Consider the following 21,215-nt stretch of genomic DNA (forward strand, 5'->3'; position numbering starts at 1 on the left):
GGCCATTTAGAGCCTCATTTCTTATGTATTTTGCTATTTTGTCGATGATATGTATTGTACTCGGTGCCATTTTGATATATTCACCTTTACATGGTATATAAATGAGCAAACTTTGCATATTTTGTCTCTATTGGCTTGGAATCATGGTTTTACATCTTAAAAATAGTTTTGTTTCATTAAAAATTAATTATTTAATGTATTTTTTTTAAACCGGTTCGTTTAGACGAAACCAGTCCCGGTTAGACCGGTTCCGGTCGGTAAACCGGTTCATTAGGTGGACCGGTCCGGTCACCGGTTCCGGTTTTAAAAACTTTGGATGCAATATAGCTTTCATTGTTCCCTGTCATTAAAAGATCATCTACATATACCAATGTTGCACGAAGCGGGAGCGAAGCGGAAGCGCGGAAGCGTCATTTTCCAAAAATCTAGGAAGCGAAGCGTCCGCGGAAGCGTCTGCTATATATATATATTTTTTTATATTTTTTTGCATTTATACTCAAAACAAACATCCCAAATACCAAATTAATTGTAGAAGACATGAAAACATGCATATTTTTGCATAAATCAAGATAGATATGGCATCCATGATTCCATTGTAGTTACTAGTATGTACAACAATCATCTATATTCTAGCTATTACAAACATACATCAAATTTTCAAGCATATTATAAAACATAAAACATTTAAGCATATCATAAAACATAAAACATAGAGCATATTATGATTTATCTAGCAAGTGAGCAACTGTCAACATTTGTCATGTCCAAAATTCAAATAATAATGTTTACAAAATATGTCACTTGGTCACCGCCAAGCCAAAAAGGTTCAAAATTCAAATTCACAAGTCTACAAGTCTAATGAGTAATCTATGACAAAAAGTAGTAGATTGTGAATATATCTACTAATCTCTCCTCCTTCCACCACGAATAGAACGTGATGGCGAGCCTCCACGTGGTGGCAATGAAGAAGATGGTCCCTGTGTAAGTTGTGGCACTGAAACTGATGAAGAAGAACCCCCTGCTATTGGTGTTGAACCATGGAACCTAGGAACCAAGGGACCAGATGGGGGTGGGGGTGGTGGCATATCAACACGGTCATCATCATCCTAGAATCGCTCAAAAAACTCATGCAAAAAAAAAAACACTAGTTAACAAAAAAATTAAAAACATGAATTAGAGAAATGCTTTATAAGGGAAAATTGGAAAATTCATACCACAATGGACATACCTGGATAAGAGCATCCTCTAATTGCTCTAGTCGCAACACTCCATCCTCCAAATTGGGCTCCTCTGGATTCTTGTCCCAAATCAACAAGTCTTTATTAGACTTTGCATCTTCACAGTAATGGGACAACAATCGCAAGTTGTAATGAACATAAACCAAGCTCTCTGCCCGGTCTAAATTCAACCTGTTCCTTTTAACACTGTGGATGAAAGAATAAGAGCTCCAACACCTCTCTGCAGAAGAAGTGTTTACCACCTGTGATAGCACCCGCAATGCCAAACTCTGTAGAAGTGGAGTACCCCCTCCATGCATGTTCCACCACTCAAGAGCAGAAAAAGTCTCTCGATCTTGAATTGCATGCATGCTCCCAAATGGACCAGTGTTGAGCGTATAGTTGCTCACCTGTCTCCGTACCAATGCAGCCTCCTCCTCATCAGGGATTAATTTACTCAATGCAGCCATATATTTTTCGTGAACCTCTCTATCTTGGTGTGGTTTTTTCCTGCTTCCCCCCCCAGGTGCTGGTGTTGAAAGCCATGATGGATGATAGTATTTAGGTGTCAAAACATATGCTAATGCATGCAATGGAATATTTAGCATTTCCCATCGGTTTTGCACCTCTACACGAATATAATTGTACAAGGTGGTATCTCTAGGCTCAACAATGTCTTTAATCTGCCCCAACATGCTATCCATTTGCTCATACACCTCCCCAATTACTGGTCGATCTGAATCTGCAAACTTGATCATGTAATAAATTGGTTTGGTGAATTGCAAAACATATTTAACCTGTGACCAAAAGTAACTGTCAAGAACAGTGTCCTTGACTGCATTAGCACCCTCTGTGTCAGTGTTAATTTCATCCCATGTTTCAGCACACACCAGATTAGTTAAAGCTTGTCTCACCCTCACTAGCCGCCTAAAGGTGAGGTAATAACTAGCAAATCTTGTCTTTGCAATTTTAAGCAATTGCAACTTGGAGTAAGTGCCATAGAAGTAGTTTACCCTTGTATGCCCTGTGATGAATTTAATGAGCTGCTTCCCTTTCCTGTAAACCTCAGCAATCCACCCACAATCTTTGTGTTTCACAATATCATGCATCAAAAGGTTCAATGTGTGAACCAGGCACCCAGACCAAAAGATGTGTGGATGAGTACGCTCAATAATTTTTCCTGCTGCCTTACAATTTGCTGCATTATCTGTGATCACTTGAACCACATTATTCGGACCAACATCTTTGATTGATTTCAATAGGAGATCTGCAATGTTTTGTGCAGTTGCACTGATGGAGGAGGAGTCATGACATGCAATAAATACTGCACCACTAGAAGAAACACAAAGAACATTTATCAAATGTTGGTTTCTAATATTTGTCCACCCATCTGATACAATGGATACCCCAGAATCCACCCACTCATGTGTAAAACGTGTCAAAGCTCTTTGAACCTTAGCTTTTTCTCTTTCTAATAACATTGTTCTAGCTTTCTCATAGTTGGGGGCCTTGTATCCTTTTGGGGCTTCATTGATGGCCTTTACCATGTCATGCCAATAGGGAGAGCGAAGCACATTGAATGGTACACCGCAAGCACAAAGAAAACGGACTATCTTTCCATCCACATCATCCCTCCCAGCAACATTAAGGAAATCCCCTATTGTTCTTCTACCTCCAGAGGTTGCAGAAGTACCATGAGGAGATGGGCAACTACCAAATTTAGAGGTTGCACTTGATTCAGAATGAGTTTTTTGTTTCTTGTTTTTTTGTTGTGCAGCCATCTCTATTTGGATGTATTTTCTTCTTTCTTCAGTTGAAATGTTTGGGCAAATTTGTACCCCCACAGAACCCTTTTTTTCATCACTGTCCAGCACCCCACAAAGATGCCTCCTCAGACGGGTATATGAACCACAATATGGTTTTCCTCCATGACAACCATGAGGGCACACAAATTTGTAAGATCCACCACCCTTTCCCCCATCAAGTTTGGTCACATAGTTCCACAAGGGTGTTGATGTACCTTTCCCATCTTGTGCTTCAGTGTCCCCTTCAAGTTCATCCCCTTCCTCTTCAAACCCTTCCTCCTCATCATACATTGGGTCACTACTATTAGGACCAAGTTCATCCCCTTCCTCTTCCCTTCTATTCCTCACCCTTGCCATCATTAAAACCAAGAGTGGAATGATACATAGAAGCCAAAAGAACACCATCTTGGAATATGGATATAGGTGGTGGACAACCTGTAAATAAAGGAGCAAGTAGAAACAATGGGAAAGAGTAGGAGAGGGAGGAGAAAAATACAATTTTTTTTTCAAAAAAACAAGGGAGTTTGGGGTTTGAACTTACCTCTTTAGCTCTTGTAGATGAAGTCCTCCAAGCTCTTGCTCCAAGCTCCTCCTCCTTCTCCTAGCTCCTCCTTCTTCACTCCTCCAAGCTCTCCTCTCTTCTCCTCTCCTTTCCTCTCTTCTCTTCTCCTCTCCTCTCTTCTCTTCTCCAACTCTCATAAACTCAAAGTGAGAAAATGAGGAATGAATGGGAGCTTTATGCTTTTCATTCCTCACCTAAACTCACCCTAAACTCACCCTAACCCACCCCCTCATTGCAAGTTAAGTTAACTTTTAAAAAAAATTAAAAAAAATTGAAGTGTCATTCCTTGCCCGCGCGGATTTTTCCGGAAGCGCTCCGAAGCGCTCGTGAAGCGTGCGCTTCCGGGCCCGAAGCGCGCTTCGAGGGCAACGCTTCTCAAAAACCAGGAATCGCTCCAAAATTGCAGAATCGCGCTTCGGAAAAAACGGAATCGCGCTTCCTTTGACGCTTCCGGAACGCTTCCGTACGGGACGCGATTCCGGCCTAGGATCCGGGGGGGGCGCTTCCTGCAACACTGACATATACCACAAGATATACAACTGTTTTGCCAATTTTCTTGACAAATAAAGTTGCATCATCAAGATCAAAATGATTGAAGTTGAGTTTCAGAAGATGCTCAGTTAGTTTTTCATACCAGGCTCGTGGTGCTTGTTTGAGGCCATACAAGGACTTCACAAGTTTGCATACTTTATGTTCATGTCCTTTCACAGCAAATCCTTCAGGCTGGGACATAAAAACATTCTCTTTTAGATCTCCATTCAAGAATGCAGTTTTTACATCCATTTGATGGACTTTCCAACCGTTCTGAGCAGCTAGTGCAAAGAGTGTCCGGATGGTGGCCCATTTTGCTGTGGGGGCAAAAGTTTCCTCATAATCGACCCCTTCCTTCTGTGCAAAACCTTTTGCCACAAGCCTAGCTTTGTGCTTGTCAAGTGAGCCATCAGCTTTGTACTTGTTCTTGTAGACCCACTTGCAGCCAATTGGTTTGGTTCCAAATGGAGGATCAACCAGCTTCCAAGTGCCATTCTTTATGAGGGCATCATACTCCTTCTGCATCGCTTCTTTCCATTCATCATGAGAAGCAGCTTCTTTGAAGGAAGTTGGTTCAAAATCTGTAGACAAGTTCAATTCACAATCATAAGTAACATCCATATCAACACGTGAATTAGAGTTATCTACATCACCTCCATCTTGTCGGTTTGTATTTCTAGTTCCTGTTTTTCCAATTTCATCAGGATGAACACTTTCAAGTGTCTTTGTCAGCCACTTTGGGGGACCTTTCTGAGATGGTCCAGGCTGCTCTGTTGATTGAGTTGGGTCTGAATCAAGATTAAGTCTCCCAATTCTATCAATTACATCACTTAAAGCATCATCCGTTGTTGGAGTGTCATGCAGGGGAGATTGTTCTTCAGAAGAAGAAGATTCCACATGTTGATCTAGTATAGGAATCCCCCCTTCAAGATGTGGAATCTGATTATCAAACTCTTGAAATGATTTCGGTATTGTGAATCTATCCAAGCGATCAAGTTGCCGCTCAACAACACTTTCAGATTTGGATGATTCAAGAAAAATGACATCTCTAGATAAAACAAACTTTTTATTTACTTCATCATAGAGGCGGTATGCTTTAGATGTGTTTGAATACCCCAGGAAGATACACTTACGACTTCTAGCACCAAGTTTGTTTCTATGTACCTTTGGTATTAAAGCATAACAGGTGGAACCAAAGATCTTGAGATGTTTTACCGAAGGAACATGTCCATACCACAATTCATAAGGAGTTTTGTTTCTTATAGCACTAGATGGACATCTATTCTTTATATATGCAGCACATAGAACAACATCAGCCCAAAACATTGTCTTTACATTTTTGAAGAATAGCATGGATCGTACCATATTCAAAATTGTTCTGTTCATTCTTTCAGCTACACCATTCTGTTGAGGATTATAAGGCACAGTTGTTTGATGTTTGATCCCATGTTGGCGAAGATAGTTTTCAAATTCATTTGATGTATATTCTTTTCCATTATCAGTGCGAATAGACCCAATATGAGATTGTGCATCATTTTCAATCCACTTATGAAAATTCTTGAATGTTTGAAAAGCATCAGATTTGTTCTTCAATAAATAAACCCAACACATTCTGGTGTAATCATCAATAAATGTCATGATATATTTATTTCCATTTGCAGAAGGAACAGGCATTGGACCACATCAATCTGAATGAAGGAGTTCAAGCTTCCTATGTGCTCTTGAATGTGAATCATGAAAAGACTGTTTGCTATGCTTTCCTAGAATGCAAGCATCACATTGCTTATGTTTTCTAGGAATTGTAGGCAAACCAGCAACACCATTTTTCTTCAACAAGCGGAGACTATCATAGTTTAAATGTCCAAATCTAGCATGCCATAATAAACTTGATGGAAGTGTACCTTCTTCATGATGAGAAATATATGAGAAATATTGTGCATGAGCAGAAGTTCCTTGCAGTTTAAGAAGTCTTTCTTCTTCTATAACCCTCATGACAAGTGAGTGGTCAGATGCCTTTCTTACCTCAAGCTTGCCATCAAACATATGAATGGAGTGACCTTGCTGGCGGATGTGGACCAGGGACAGCAAGTTTCTCTTGAGCTGTGGGAGATATAGAACATGGTCCAGAAGAAAGTCTGGAAGACCAGGCAGTTTAAGCCTGACTGTGCCAAGCCCTGATGGCTTGATTTTTGACTGATCTGCAAAGTATACCGCTCCATCAACATTGTTAGTGAAATCTTCAAAAAAATCTTTCCTATGAGTCATATGACAGGTTGCTCCTGAATCAAGCAACCAGTGATTTTTCGAAGAAGTAAGTGAAGCATTAAACAAGTCTTCATTTACTCCAATGTTACATTGTGCCTCAATATAGTGAGCGGATTCAGGTGCTTTACCTTTGTCTGTGTCATCAGTTTTACCTTTCTGCTGATTTCTTTTCTGCTCAATCTTGTCCCATGGTACCTTGCATGTAGAAGCATCATGTGATCCATTTCGTTTGCAGCGAATGCAATGCAGATCTGCCTTTTCTGCTTGAGAATGTCTACCCCCCCTTCCTCTGAAGTATCTTCCTCTTCCTCTTCGTCCACCTCTTCCTCTTGTAGAATCTTGAGCAGGATGCTTTTCTTTATGAGCAAGGCAAACAGTCTCTTCAGAAGATTCAGGGACTGTCTTCTTTCCAAAGGCTTTCTCTCTTTCAGCAAACTTTTTCACAAGAGACTCAAAGGTTATGTCTTTAAGATTTCCATTTGCTTGTAAAGATTCAAGATAATTGGAGTAGGTAGGATAGAGTGCTTTGAGAAAGGCAATAAGAGAGATAGCCAGCTCAACCTTAGTGGATTTAATATCATGCATTATAGACTTTATTTCAGATGCAAGAGCAAGGGGATCATTATTTTTCAGTTCAAGAGTGAAGAGTTTAATCATGAGCTGAACAACTTCAAGTGCAGAATGTGAATCATAGAGTTCTTTCAGCTTTTGTAAAGCTTCAAAGGCAGTGGAATAGGATGAAATATGACGACTTACTTCTTCATTTACAGATGCTGCGATCAATGCATAGGCTTTGCTGTTCTTGTTTTCCCAAATGACAAGTTCTTTATCTGATGTAGGCTGCACAAGGTCTTTGTCTTCTTCTCCGACACACACTCCCTTCCACAACTCATTGTAGATGAGGGTGTGTTTTACCATCCGGGACCATTCAGAATAGTTCTCCTTGCCAGTGAGAACTATTCCTACCATAGAAATGATTGAATGCATTCTGTAAAAAAAATACTTCTGCTTGAAAAAAAAAAAAAAAAAAAAAAAACCTCCTTACAGCCTTATGCACTATATTTTCTACAAATCCCTCTAATGTGTGACAGAAGGCATCAGAATTTCATTGAAATATTATATCACTTTATGCTTCAATACAGCATTATAAAAAACTGTGCAACTGCCTATTTAAATCCTCTGATACCTTTATGCTTCAATACAGCATTATAAAAAACTGTGCAACTGCCTATTTAAATGCGCTGCCTATTTAAATCCTCTGATACCATGTCCTTTTCATGCGTATTCGTGAAACTTCACATTCCATCTCCGAGCAATGTCATGAAAAGCAATAAATGACCTTTTCAAATTTTGATTACCAAGGTAATCAAAGATTACATATGCAGAGATCAATACTCGATGCCTTGAACTGCGAGTGATGATGAGAAGCCGAAGAATCGTAATCGTTGCATAAGTCAATGGTCTTTACAATTTACCATTCCCTCACCAAATCGACAAACAATCAATAATATTCAAAAGTTCTTTGAGATAACCGCTTGCCCAAGAGTAATACAGTGGAATTTAATAGAATTGAAAGAGAAATGAACGTGGGAGGATGGCGTAGGAAGACTTCAGAATTGGGGGCTTCTTATACGAGTAGGAGTCGACGAAGGAGTCGACGAGTAGGAGTCGACGAAGGAGTCGACGAGTAGGAGTCGACGAAGGAGATATCTTTTTGCAATGGAGTGAAGATGACAGACAAGTATGCATACTTTTTGCAATGGAGAAAATGATATAACGTATGGTAAATCATTTCATAGGGCCACGGGCAGGTCCCGCGATCAAACCCGCGGACGTCCCAGCTTCCACGGTTACAAGGTGATGGAGGACAACCAGTCTACAGTCAATACCCAATTCTACATCTGCTAAATAACTGAAAGGATCTCGGCGGCAGGCATTTTAATTAAACATATAATATAATTTTGCATTCTCCCGCCAGTAACTATATAACATAAAGGACTATGAAGAAAAGTTGTAAGCAGAAATATACGCTTTAACCCTCCAAGAACCTGAGTTGCTATTCAGGAGAAGCTCAATCCTCGTTAGGCAGGAAGAGCTTCAGAAAACTCACTGTTCGTTAATTTGGAATTCCGACCAGGCGCAGGGACTGTGTTCACCTTCTTTGTCATCTCTCGGCTGAGCAAAAACGTACAGATGCATGTAACCCGACTTCCATGTTGAAGAACATTGGTCGCAGAGCTACAACCTCTAGAATGCTAGGGTTTCGAATGATTCCAGTCGGCGTGAGGGAAGAGGGAAGGGCGTTACCAATGCAGTGACGCTTCAACGGATGTATAGTGCGCAGTCTTCAGGACAGAGGCACGGATGCGCAGAGAATGTCAGGACAGAGGTTTCATGAGGCAGCAGAAAACGGATGCGCAGAGATTCAATGAGGTGCAGGGAATCACGCAGAGGACAGAGCGCTGGCAGAGGCAGGAGTTACAGCTATTTTAGGAACTGGGACCTGTGCTCTGATACCATGTCAGGCCAGGGTAACTCCAGAATAAATGAGCGGAAGAAAGAACTGATATATTATTCATTAGCTAACTATTATTTATATACATACATATGACGGATCAGTTCATCTTCTTGATGACTGTCCAGTTCACCCATCCGTTTCGAATTAGGTGTCAACATGACTCATGATATGAGATACATTATTATATTTTTTGTTGATATTTTGAGGCTGAGTTGGGACTCAGGAGTCAGGACTAACTATTTAGGCCATGATTCACTGTTATGTGTGATGTAGCACTAGAAATGATATTACACATCTTATATATTAGTTCTTTTATCATATTTATGTGTCAATGTATTTATTTTATGTTGTAGATGCTTTAGATATTAAAAAAATTGAAAAAAAATGAATATTTTCGTATTTTATGATTTTTTCCCGATTTTTACGATTTTTTCCGATTTTTTCCCTTCGCCGAATTAATCCCAATAACGAATTTTGCAACATTGCATATAACATCGCCTTCACTGCTCCAACAATAGTTATGTTCTTCCTTTCTGCGACTCCATTCTGCTCTAGATTATAAGGTGTTGTCCATTCTCTTCTGATCCCTTCCCTTGCGCAGAAATTTGTGAAGTTTTTATCTGTGTATTCTCCACCATTGTCTGAGCGCAATATTTTGATCTTCCTTCCTATCAGGTTTTCCACTAGAGCCTTAAACTCCTTAAACCGATCAAAGACCTCATCCTTGGTTCTTAAGAAATAAATCCAAGTTTTCCTGGAATGGTCATCTATGAAGGTGACAAAATACTCAACACCACTGATAGCTCTTGTAGACATTGGACTGCAGATGTCTGAGTGTATTAAACCCAATACACTCTTAGCTCTATTGTTGCTTCTGGAATAAGCTGCTTTGGCGTACTTGCCTAGTATGCAGCCTCTGCATGTATCATCATGCTTGGTAGTAAGCACTGGAACCCCTATAACAGTTTCCTTGAGCATCCTTAACGCCCCATGATGTAAGTGCCCCATCCTTCTATGCCACAGTTCATTTAAGTCTTTTTCTCCACTGACATTATTGCTTATCAGTGCCATAGGAGACTCGAGCTGCAACTTGTATAACCTGTTGCTTCGAGTTCCAATCTGGGCCCTCTTTTTCCACTTAGGATGCTTGACATATACTCTGTTACTGATGAAGTACACATCATATCCTTTATCTTGTAATTGAGATACAGAAATCAAATTCATTCCCATATCTGGCACATGTAGTACGTTAGTGGCTCGAAGGCTATTTCCTGCTGATGTCCGGAATGTAACGTTCCCTTTCCTACTGGGGTGAAGTTTGTCCTGTTACCCATTGTGATTTGGAAGTTCATTTGTTCCTCCTGATAGCTTGAGAAATATTCTTGTTCTCCAGTCATATGAGATGAAGCCCTGCTATCAATGTACCAATCCTTGGCTGATGCAGAACTCGATAAGCAAGCAAATTCCTCTTCCAACCTGGAAGCTACTTCGGAAATATTTTGATCTGTGTTGTTCTTCATGCTTTTTTTCTCTGCTACCATCTTGCCTGAACCTTGCTCTGATACCATGTGAAAATTTCGCTGCAGTGATTGATTTATTTCTCCTACTTATTTACAATAATAAGTTATTTACCAATGCTTCAGTAAATATCAAAATAAATTCAGCTGCAGACTTCACAAATTAAGAACTGAAAATTAAATAGGCAAGAGAAACACCAGCATATAAACAATCACATTGACACACTTGTTTTTGGACAATCGTCCCCGGAAAAACCCAATGCAGGAAAACCGGTGTAGCAGATCTGAGGGTTTCTATTATTGGCAGTAAATTTCTGAATACAATCTGGATGCCCCAGAGAAAATGGCAATCCACTCAGAGAAGATAACTAATAGATAAATAGTGAGAATTTTCTCACACTGAATCTGGAGATTCTACATCGGCCCCAGCGCCTGGATGACCCACTGTGTAGTCTCTACGTGAACCTACGCAGTCACTGCATGGAGACTCCCTCTGAATGCGTCACCCTAGCTACTGCTAGTTCTGCAGCTGAGAAATTAATATTGCTCTTGCCAATCACCCACAGTGATTCCTGGCACTGATCCCTGCTATCCCACAGCAATTATGTGTCAACCTCTACGTCAACCTTCTCCGATTACTGTGTTGTCCCTCCTTGGCATTGTGTTGGCTCTTTGATCCTTCACTGTCTTCTCTCAAGTATATTCACTGGAACTGGAAATCACTTCCTTCCAGTGTTCCCTCTAATCCTCACTGCTTGATCACCTATTCGAATTCCTTAGCAAACCCTGCCCTAGGACTATCGAACTGACTGATCAACTCTTTGTATATTTACAAATGAACCCCAAGCCTCCTTCTTATACTTTTCTCGTTGAGACTTCAATGGCCGAGATTAAGTCTCTAATCAACGGCTAAGATTAAATCTTGACTTGATCCGATTCTAGATCATTCTCACCCATATTTTGATTAATACTCATTAATACTTTAATTTTCCTAAGTTTAGACTTAGAAACCCTATTAAAAAATATTAATTATTTTAATAAAATACAATCCGGGTGGAATTTCACCAAACAGTTTCTGAGTTCTTTAGAACTCATGTGCCTTAGCCTCTCCACCGATTTTCATGACTAGAGCACATCCGATGCTACCAAACCCTAACATGCATTTCCACTAGAATGGAGCAGTTTTGCAACAAGCATCTACTCCAAGAAAGATTCAACAACTTTTGATGAGTTGTGGGCTCAATGCATTCTGGAAGAATCAAGGATCAAGGTAAAAGATGGCATTGGATCAAATGAGCAGTCTCAAGCCTTTCTAGCTTGAGTCAAAATGTTGAAGGGAAAGTTTGGAAAGTCCAAGAAGAAAGACATGTCCAAGGTTCAATGCTTTAAGTGCAATGAGTTTGGACACTATAAGAGGGATTGTCCAAGCCAACAGAACAACAAGAGAAAGGAAAGGAGTGAAGCTCATGTAGTCAAGGCAATGGGAGAACCTAAGAAGAAGCCGAAGAAGGAAGAAGTGAAGGATCTTTACTATTAGAAAAGGCATCTTGGTTGGTTCTTGGTAAAATTGGCCTTTCCTTTAGGATAACATGCATTGTTTAGAAAAGTTTTGATTTTGCATAACATCATAGAGAGAAGCATGTGATAGTTGCATAAGTAGAGTCTACTTGGTTAAGTTGCTTTATAGAAGTCATCTAGTCTTTAAAGGTAGATAGATAGACCATTTTGCATATTGTTCATCCAGGCATTATCTAACATTATGTTAGAGGCAGTCATCTTGCTTAGGTGGATCATTATGATCCTGGAAGAACCATCATTATGAAAGGTTCTTGGGAGAAGCACTATGACAAGGTTAGTATACATTCCATGTAATGTGGAAACAATACTGGTAAAGGGATGAAGGAATGCAATGGGTCAAGATACAAGCTCATTATGAGACATATAGCTAGATGATGGAATAAGAGGCATACGAATGCACAATAGATGTGACTCTATGTTAAGATTCATATGCGTAGAATCTTGTAACATGCTTAGTATGATTGTATGATGTTTAAAAGGAAGAATTTTGACTTGTATAAAAGATTAAGACTTTCTCTAGAATGTGTAAATAATGCCCAGCATAATCTCTGGAATAAAAAGTTGTAATTTGGTAATCAAGTTCGATCCTTGGGCACTCTGATGCATGAAGGAGTTTTCAAGTAGAGATGGACCATGAGGAAGTTGATGGAACGAGAAGGCCATCATGATGAGGTAAGTCTGATTTTCATTATTGTTGGTTATCTAGTTAACATATTATTTTGTTACCTGGAAAAGTGTTGCAAGAATACATGATGACAGTTGAGGCAAGTTCAACTATATGAATGGAAATGTATGAAGAATGTTGAGAGAAGCCCAACATATGGTACCTGGCAATTCTGAAGTCAAGATGTGTCCATCTTGGGATTAGAAGGAGGCAGTGCAAGAAGATACGCTGGAGGTCAAAGAAGATCACTTTCATGAGGAAGCTATGATCAGCTTGAAGTTTGCTCAATACAATGCCTTCATCTATGATGACGAAGATGGAAGTGATGAGCAAGAAGAATGACCTGGAACCTGTCACAAGATTGAAGAGTGAAGATGGCTCCATGATACCTCGAAAAGAAGTAGTCTCGATACAATGAGATGCGGAGAAAAGAGGGAGCCAAGGCAGCTATGAAGAACTAGTAATTGGTACTCTTATGAAGACAAGTTATAAGGCTTGTGATGTTGACTTCCCAAATAGAAAGGAAGTCTGGATCTCCTCTAGTTTTGAGAGGGAGTAAAAGGAGTCTCCTTGAATAGGAGTAGGGATCTATTCTCTCAGAGAATAGGGATGTCCTCTCTGGTTGAGAGGGAGTGATGTTGGACATCACATGTGCATTCTCTTCTTTAGGTGATGAAGAGAGAATGGTGGAGGATTGGATAAGCATTTGTGGTTTCCTTGAGGATAAAACATCCAAGAAAGGAAAGGTACCAACACTCTTTGAGGATGTGACAGGTATCCAAGAGAAGAGTGGTCGAAGAGCACTAATATTCTTTGAGGATTCAAGTTTGGAGATCCAAGATAAGAATAGTCCTAAAAGGACATACCTTGTAGACATCCGAATGGGGTATGTACCTTGTAGAGGTAGTGCGGTATCACACATAAAACCTCCCAGCATAATGCTCTTGATTAAAGTAGAGCTTGTCTAGTTAGGCCTCAGAGACAGTGTTGGTCATGATGATGATGCTTACAATATGGCTTATCAATCTGACTCTTCTTATGAGAACTCTTTAATTTGAGAATGACATTGTATTGGTTAGGCAATTATGAATACCTCCCTAGTTAAGAGGGAGTGTTGAAAATGTAACTAGTTTCGGTTTTCATAATTGTTGTACTCATTTCAATATGTATCCTATGTAACAAACAAGAAAAGAAAAGAAAAAGTTATTATTATTAAAGCATGGGTTTCATGCTCTTTATTGATGGTCTTCTAGGTAAAAGCATGTTCTTCATGCTTCTAGGGTTTGTTAGGTCTTAGGATTTATTGTCATGAGTCAAAGGAGTCAACATCATGTTTATAAGACCCTTCCGGGCAAAATGTAATTGTAAAAAGAATTATTTTTTAGTCTAGAAAGTCTTGGAAACTCCAAAAGTACAAGTCGTCCTAAAAGAGGGAATTCGACCCCCTAGAAAGGCTATATAAAGAAGCAGTTCGATCTCATTTGGGACACACACACTCATTAAGTTCGATCTATCAAGAAATAGTTCAATCTGTAGTTGGGAAGCTAGAAAAAGAAGAGTGAAGGTCTAGGAGAAGAAAGAAGGACGAATATCTTGGTTTTGGGCTCTATCTCTCTCACAGGTGCAAAGTTCTAGGGTTTCTGATGCTGCAGAAGGAGGCCGAAGTTGTTGGTCTAAGTTGCAAGAGGACAAAGTGCAGTATCTTGTGGTTGGAAGGGGGAAAACCCTAACTTGACCTCGTTGACCTTGGAAGACTGGCTTGCTCTAGGTAGGTCTCAAGAGGAGGTTGTCTTAGGGTTTACAAAGAAGTTGCTAGGTTGAAATTGCAAGATCAAAGTTGCAAGACGAGTTGCAGTATTGAAGCTGGCAGGTCAAAGTTGCAGTTTGAAGCTGATTGGTACAAAGAAAGGGAAAGAATTGTGGAAGGGTTGGCTTGGTACTTGGAGAAGGACTTGGTCTAGGGTTTGGGTATTTGTGTCTCATTTTGAAGCAAATTCTATAAGAAGAGATGAGTTTTCTGGGTTTTCCCCTTGGAGGGGGTTTTCCCTAGCTGAGAGCCTAATTTTTGTGTCCTCTGTTGTTGTTCTTTTGTTCTTGATATTTGTTTGATAAAAAGATCTAACTAAAAGAACACAAGAAGAATAACTAAGTTCACAAGCAATATTAAGGTTAAGGAAAATAAGAACCAATAAGCTGTCACTTTGCATTTTCCAACAAATAGCAGGTCCAGGTCAATGAGTAGGATTCTCATCAAGTCAGTAACAACACACACTCATCTGAGTCTCTCTCTGAGAGCAGTTGCCTGAAGAGAAACAGATTCTATGAGAACAACCCGCATTTGCAAGGGATCACCGCTTGGTAAGTAAGGCCATCATGAAAAAGACTGGTTGTATACAGATTCCAGGCATTTTTGTTGGCAACTAGGCATAAAATCCTGATGAAGATTCTCATGGCCAACAAAGGAAAGTATCTACAGAATGTCGGGACTCCTAGACTACTGAGCATACACCTGGAAACTTTAAACCATTTAAACCTTCCCAAGTATCATGAATGTTTGATTATGTACTAATTCCATACTCAGTATTTGTTGGAGCAGTAATGATTTACAGGGTTTAACTTTGGATTTGTAAAATTGACGTTGAATCATTTTCTAATCAGAATGCTTAAAAGAAATGGTATTTCCTATATTGACCATCTTCATTTGGATAAGAAACTGACACTATCCTACCCCTGGGTAGATAATTATATTTCATGATTTTACATCTCCATGTACATTATTTTACAATACCATGGCTTTATTTTTCAATTTCTAGATATAAACAACTCCTGAGACATGCATCCCACACCATTATATTCATTTGTAATTTGAAGCATCACTGCTAATCTGGACTTTTTCTAGTGTCTTAGATGCACCAATGGCTTCTGGCCAATAAACAAAAGGCCTCCAAATTCATGCTCCATGATAATAAGGGAGTTAAAATATGTCATAGTTAAATATTAGACTTCTCATTCTCCAGCGCTTCTGATGTGCTTCTGTTTCAGAAGTGCATAATGAACGGATGACTGTTCACCCTTCAATGGATAAAAATTTAAATTGCTCTGTTCAACTGAATCAATGAATTAATAAATGCAACTAACATATGAGTTCACAAAGGCATACCTGAACCACCACGTCTGGAGAGACCCAGTTCTTCACAGAGTTGCCAAGTAGAATATGATCCAACAGGTCTATAAAGCACAGGCTAAATTCAGGTTCAGAAGATGCAAAAGGAAGCTTTCTCAGATGCATCCCTGATAAAATATCAGGCACAACTGGCCAGTGAAGATGTTTAGCAAGTGACAAAGCCGCCCATGTCTCTTCAGCAGTCTGAAGACACCCAAGAATTAAAAGCCCCCGACTTGCTCCTTCAATCAGATCCACCACTTCCTTATATTGGCCATATGTGTTCATTAGTTCTTTGCTGAAGTGGAATTGTGTTACTCTGATGTGTTTAGTAAATGGTTCTCTGTTGGACATCCACATATTGAGCCCTTTCAAACTACCCAAATTCCATTGGCAAGAAACTCCTGCTAAGGGCTCTCTAAAAGCACAATTAATGTGTACTGGACCAAAAGGCTCTTGTGTGGCTCTAAACACTGCAGTGTCAATAGTAGTAAGCACCATTCGGGCAGGAACCTTATCATCAGGTGGAGGTAAATTAGAAAAATACCTCACAAACGACCCAAAGTGATTGACCTGTATATATGATCAGAAAAAAACTTTAGAAGTCATTCTAGGATGATATGAGTTGTCCCCTCCTATATATAGTATGCATTATATGTTAAAGAAATAAATATATTTATTATTTATATGCATTTATGCATGCCTAGACAATGTGTACTCTAATTGTAATTTGTGAGTATACATCTAACTGAAGGTTTAAATTGCAAAATATGCAAGTTTAGAAACTGTTGTTTTGGGCATGCGCATAGCTCCTCAGAATAAATGATTATCATTTATAGGCATTTATGCAACAATAAGTGCCTAATCTAGTGGAATTATCTCAAACAATCTTGTTGGCAAAAGATGTGCCCAGGAAGGAAATTTCAGATTCCAACTTTTAGAATCAACTCTAATATGGGGCAATTTAATTCAACATTAAATAGATGTTCATCAACCATGCATGCAACATTTATATATATAATGGGACAAAACGATTCTTGGAAAACTTATTAGCCTTTTAGAGCTTGAACAAGGAATAAACTCAAAGAGCTTAGATCTGCTAGTGCAGGCAAACTAAGTTATGAAAACATGCAGTATAATACTTCCGGTTGATCTTTTTAAGTTTACAGCTCCTTTTCAAATTGCAGCAAAACATTCATATAAAAATGAACCACAAAGATTGGGGTAGCAGGTTACGGGAGGAGTCATTTTGACTCTAGAGGGGATCAAAGTTATGCATGCATCAGAAATTGGGATTGCTACAAATAATGAAGAAGCTCTAGCTCTATTCAAAGGCATCCAAATCCTTAAATCTCAAGGGGCAAGGGAAGCATCTATGGTGGGAAACACATTGATTGTTCTTCAAGCAATTCAATACAAATCACTGCCCAGACAGCCTCTCCTAGCTTGACTAGTGAACTGAATGCTTCTAGAAGTGCAGACTTTTGATCAGATAAATTCCTTTCACACTCTACACAATTAAAACTCCATCGCAGATCATCAAGCAAATTTGATTGTTTGTTTAAATCAGTGATGTTGGAGGCCAGGGAGGGAGTGGGAAGCACCAATTTTCAAAGCTGTCAGGAGTGGAGCATTCGAAGAACACTTTTTTTACATAGTATATATTTACTGTATTTTGAGAAATATATCAAAGAAAAAACATGTATAATGTTAGATTAGCTTGAGGAAAACATGAAAACATAAATTTAACTACTCAATTAATGATGATCAGTAAAGCAACAACCCTATAGTACACATATAACATCTATCATCTAGTATTTAAAACATTGTCATCAAATGATCAACCATAACATCAACCTTCAAGCTTCAACATATAATGTTTTTCATTAACAAATTATAACAAATAATCTCAACTATGAAATGAAACAAAACATCATATTCATTACCAAAGAGTTGTAACATGCAGTGGATAGTTCACCCTTTCAATGCAGGTTCAAACACTAAAATACAAAGTTGAAACTTAAATTGTCATATAATGTGTACAAAACAAGACATAAGAGTTTAACACTGAATTTACCCATGGTGAATTCAAGTGTTACTTTGAGAACATTTGGGATCAGGTTAGACTTCTCCTTACTCCCTGATTGTCAGAATTCACAGTTCATGGACACATTCTCATTCCATCTATGGACATGATCCTTTACACAAGAGTTGTTAGATATCAATTGCTATGGTTTCAGTTACATTAGTGTTTTTAAGGGGCATAGTACAAGATTGTGTTATTTTTACTAGATTTCCAGTTCATGCTTCTTGTTACCCACCATATTGCATGGGGATTGTACATGTGGTTTCAGAACCTTGCAGGTCGGTGTCATGATCTGAGCCTTCCAAGAGTTGGATGTTAGCGGAGGCAGCTTATAGCATGGAATGTTGGTTGATGGCTTCATCTTTTGGCAACGGCACCAAAAATCGAGGGTGGTTTAATGGTATGTTAAATCCCTTGTTGATTTGGGGTAGCATCGGATGTGCTCTAGCCATGAAAATTGGTGGAGAGGCTAAAGCACATGAGATATCCAAGACCCAAAAATAGTTTGGGCAAATTCTAACCGGTTTGGGAGATATTAAAATAATTAATATTTTTAATGGAGTTCCTAAGTCTAAACTTAGGAAAAATAAAATATTAATGGGTATTAATATAAAACCGGGTTAGAAGGTTCCAAAAGTCATGGATCAAGCCAAATCTAATCTTAGCCGTTGATTAGAGATTTAATCTCGGCCGTTGGAGGACCAACAGGAAAAGTATAAGAAGAGGCTTGAGGGTCAGTTGGAGAACACACTGAGGGAGACTAGTCAATTCGATTTCTGGAGCGGGGTTAGTTGAGAAATTCGAACTAGTGGTCTGGAGAGCAGCGAGAGGTAGCAAGTACGAAACAAAGAGTCGAGAACAGCGCAGAGGTTGGAGAGGCAGACGCAGAGCCTCTTAGGAAAACTGCGCAATCATTGGAGGGCCTACGTGGGTGATGCAGAGAGACCCAGTGCTGACGCAGAGAGGCAGGGGCTGACGCAGAGGGTCTAGGAGCTAAACAGAGGTCATCTAGGTTGACGATGTGACTGGGGGAAGTGCTGAAGAATTTTCTCTCTGTTGGGTAAGCCAGTTTGGCGCCCAGTTGTACTAAATAATTGCTGAATAATAAAATCCTCCCTTGCTGCACCCATTTTCCCACACTGGGTTTTTCCGGGGACTGATTGTCCAATATATTTGTGTCGATGTGTTAATTCTTGTGCATATGTTTGTTTCTGTATTATGATGTGATATCTGCAGCAGAATTTATTTTAATGTTTACTGAAGGATTTTCATAAATAACTTATCGGGAAATAAGTAGGTAAAATAAATCAGTTGTTGCAGTGATAGAATTTTCACATGGTATCAGAGCAAGTAATCAGAGACAGGAAGGGAAAATCAATTATGGGTCGAGACCATGATGCAGAGGCATCTACGTCAAGAGACTCGCACAGATTTTCAGAAAATTGCACAAGAGAAAGTAATTTCGATTTCTCTATGTTGGCTTCTAGGCTGGAAGAAGAAGTGGCTTGTGTGACTAGCTCTGCATCATCAGAGGTATGGTATATAGACAGTGGGGCCTCTTGGCATATGACGGGAATCTGGGAATGTTTCTCAGATTATCGGGAGGAGAAGATGAACTTTCAGATCACCATGGGGAACAAGGCAAAATGTACTCCAGTAGGGAGGGGTACCATAGTTTTTCAAACAGAAACGAGAGAGCGGTTTTGTGCTACCAATGTGCTGCATGTACCAGGATTGGGGATGAACTTACTTTCTGTGTTGCAACTTCAAGGCAAAAGCTATGACGTTTTCTTCATCAAGGAGAAAGTATACATCAAACACCAGAGTTGGAAAAAAAAAGTGCAGATCGAGATCAAAAGTAACAGGTTGTACAAACTACAACTAGAATCACCAATGGCACTAATAGGTAGTCATGGAGACAAGGATTTGAACGAACTATGGCATAGAAGAATGGGACATTTGCACCATGGGGCTCTGAGAATTCTCAGGAGCACTGTAACAAGAGTTCCGGATCTCAGTACAGAACGAGATAATGTATGCAGAGGGTGTGCTCTAGGAAAGTATGCCAAGGCAGCATTTCCTAGAAGTAAAAACAAGGCCAAGAGTGTACTAGGATTGATACACTCAGATATCTGTGGGCCCATGTCCACTAAAGCTCTTAGTGGTGCCGAGTACTTCCTTACCTTCATTGATAACCACTCAAGGAAAACTTGGATTTATTTTTTGAAAACCAAGGACGAGGTTTTTTGTCGATTCAAAGAGTCAAGGCTCTAGTGGAGAATCTGACTGGGAAGAAAATAAAAGTTTTGCGCTAAAATAATGGTGGAGGGTATGTCGATAAGGACTTCATTGATTTTTGCACAAAGGAGGGCATCAGAAGAGAGTGGACAGCTCCGTACAATCTAGAGCAGAATGGACTAGCAGAAAGAAAGAACAGGACTATTGTAGAAGCAGCTAGGGCAATGATGTATGATCAGGATATGCCAAAATTTTTGTGGGAAAAAGCATGCAACACAGCAGTCTATGTTCAGAATAGAACTCCTCATCGGGCATTGGGCAAGATTACTCCAGAGAAAGTCTTCACAGGGAAGACACCTAAAGTCAGTCATTTTAGGATATTTGGGAGCTTAGCATATTTCCGCATACCCGAGGAAAAGAGGAAGAAGATGGATCAAACTGCAGAGAAAAGATATCTAGTGGGATATAGCAAGAACGTTAAGGCATACAAAATCTATCTTCCACGGAGCAGGAAGGTAGTAGTTTGACAAGATGTGAAGTTCATGGAAGACAGGGCTTTCAGAAAATCTCGAGAAATGCCTTCCGAGGAGCAGTCAAAAGAGGAATCGTTGGTCAAACCTCTTCAACCAACGGAAGAAAAGAATTCTTCCTCGGGTCAAGAAGAATCACAGGATGAGGAGGAGCTAACAAAAGCACCTGCTGGCAGAGGAAGAACGAGTAGGGAACTTCGCCGAATTCTACGAGATGCAGAGGAATTCATCGGTGCGCCAAGGAACAATAAGAGGGAGCGAAAACAGCCAGATAGATATCAGGCATTAGTAGCTCAGGATGGGGAGCCTGCCAGTTTTCAGGAGGCAGCTCAACATCAAGTTTGGCTGGATGCGATGGTAGAGGAGTACAACTCCATAATGGTGAACGATGTCTAGGAGGTAGTGCCAAGTACTCAAGAAAGATCAGTGGTAGGTTCGAGATGAATCTACAAGATCAAATACGCTGCAGATGGTAGTGTTGAGAAATACCAAGCCAGGTTTGTGGCTAAGGGGTATGCTTAGAAGGAAGGAATTGACTACG

The 21,215-nt window shown here is 39.7% G+C and overlaps 2 protein-coding genes across 6 annotated transcripts in view; both read right to left on the bottom strand.

Annotated features, from left to right (window-relative positions):
* PHYLLO (2-oxoglutarate decarboxylase/hydro-lyase/magnesium ion-binding protein) overlaps positions 1 to 21,215 on the bottom strand; it is a 439,001-nt gene that overhangs the window by 258,086 nt on the left and 159,700 nt on the right. For all 5 annotated transcript variants that reach the window (XM_089447470.1, XM_089447471.1, XM_089447473.1 and 2 more), the window contains one exon: positions 15,818 to 16,393. In XM_089447470.1, coding sequence (XP_089303596.1) covers positions 15,818 to 16,393 — 576 coding nt within the window. The remainder of the gene's footprint in view (positions 1 to 15,817; positions 16,394 to 21,215) is intronic.
* LOC149146324 (uncharacterized) lies at positions 767 to 2,326 on the bottom strand. Its single transcript, XM_089448709.1, has 2 exons — positions 1,229 to 2,326; positions 767 to 1,106 (listed from the first exon to the last, which is right to left on the bottom strand). Exons 1-2 carry the CDS (start codon positions 2,324 to 2,326, stop codon positions 903 to 905), a joined length of 1,302 nt encoding a protein of 433 aa, XP_089304835.1. The 3' UTR covers positions 767 to 902.

This window comes from Pinus tabuliformis, chromosome X (genome assembly GCF_031772625.1).
Source record: "Pinus tabuliformis cultivar Carrire ecotype Pingquan chromosome X, CPIR1, whole genome shotgun sequence".
Lineage (NCBI taxonomy): Eukaryota > Viridiplantae > Streptophyta > Pinopsida > Pinales > Pinaceae > Pinus > Pinus tabuliformis.

What these genes read in the sequence shown, in the direction of transcription:
- LOC149146324 (XM_089448709.1), bottom strand. Translation starts at nt 2,326, where the DNA reads ATGCATGATATTGTGAAACACAAAGATTGTGGGTGGATTGCTGAGGTT. An exon ending in TAGAGGATGCTCTTATCCAG is followed by an intron (nt 1,107 to 1,228) that starts GTATGTCCATTG and finishes GAGCGATTCTAG; the next exon opens with GATGATGATGACCGTGTTGA.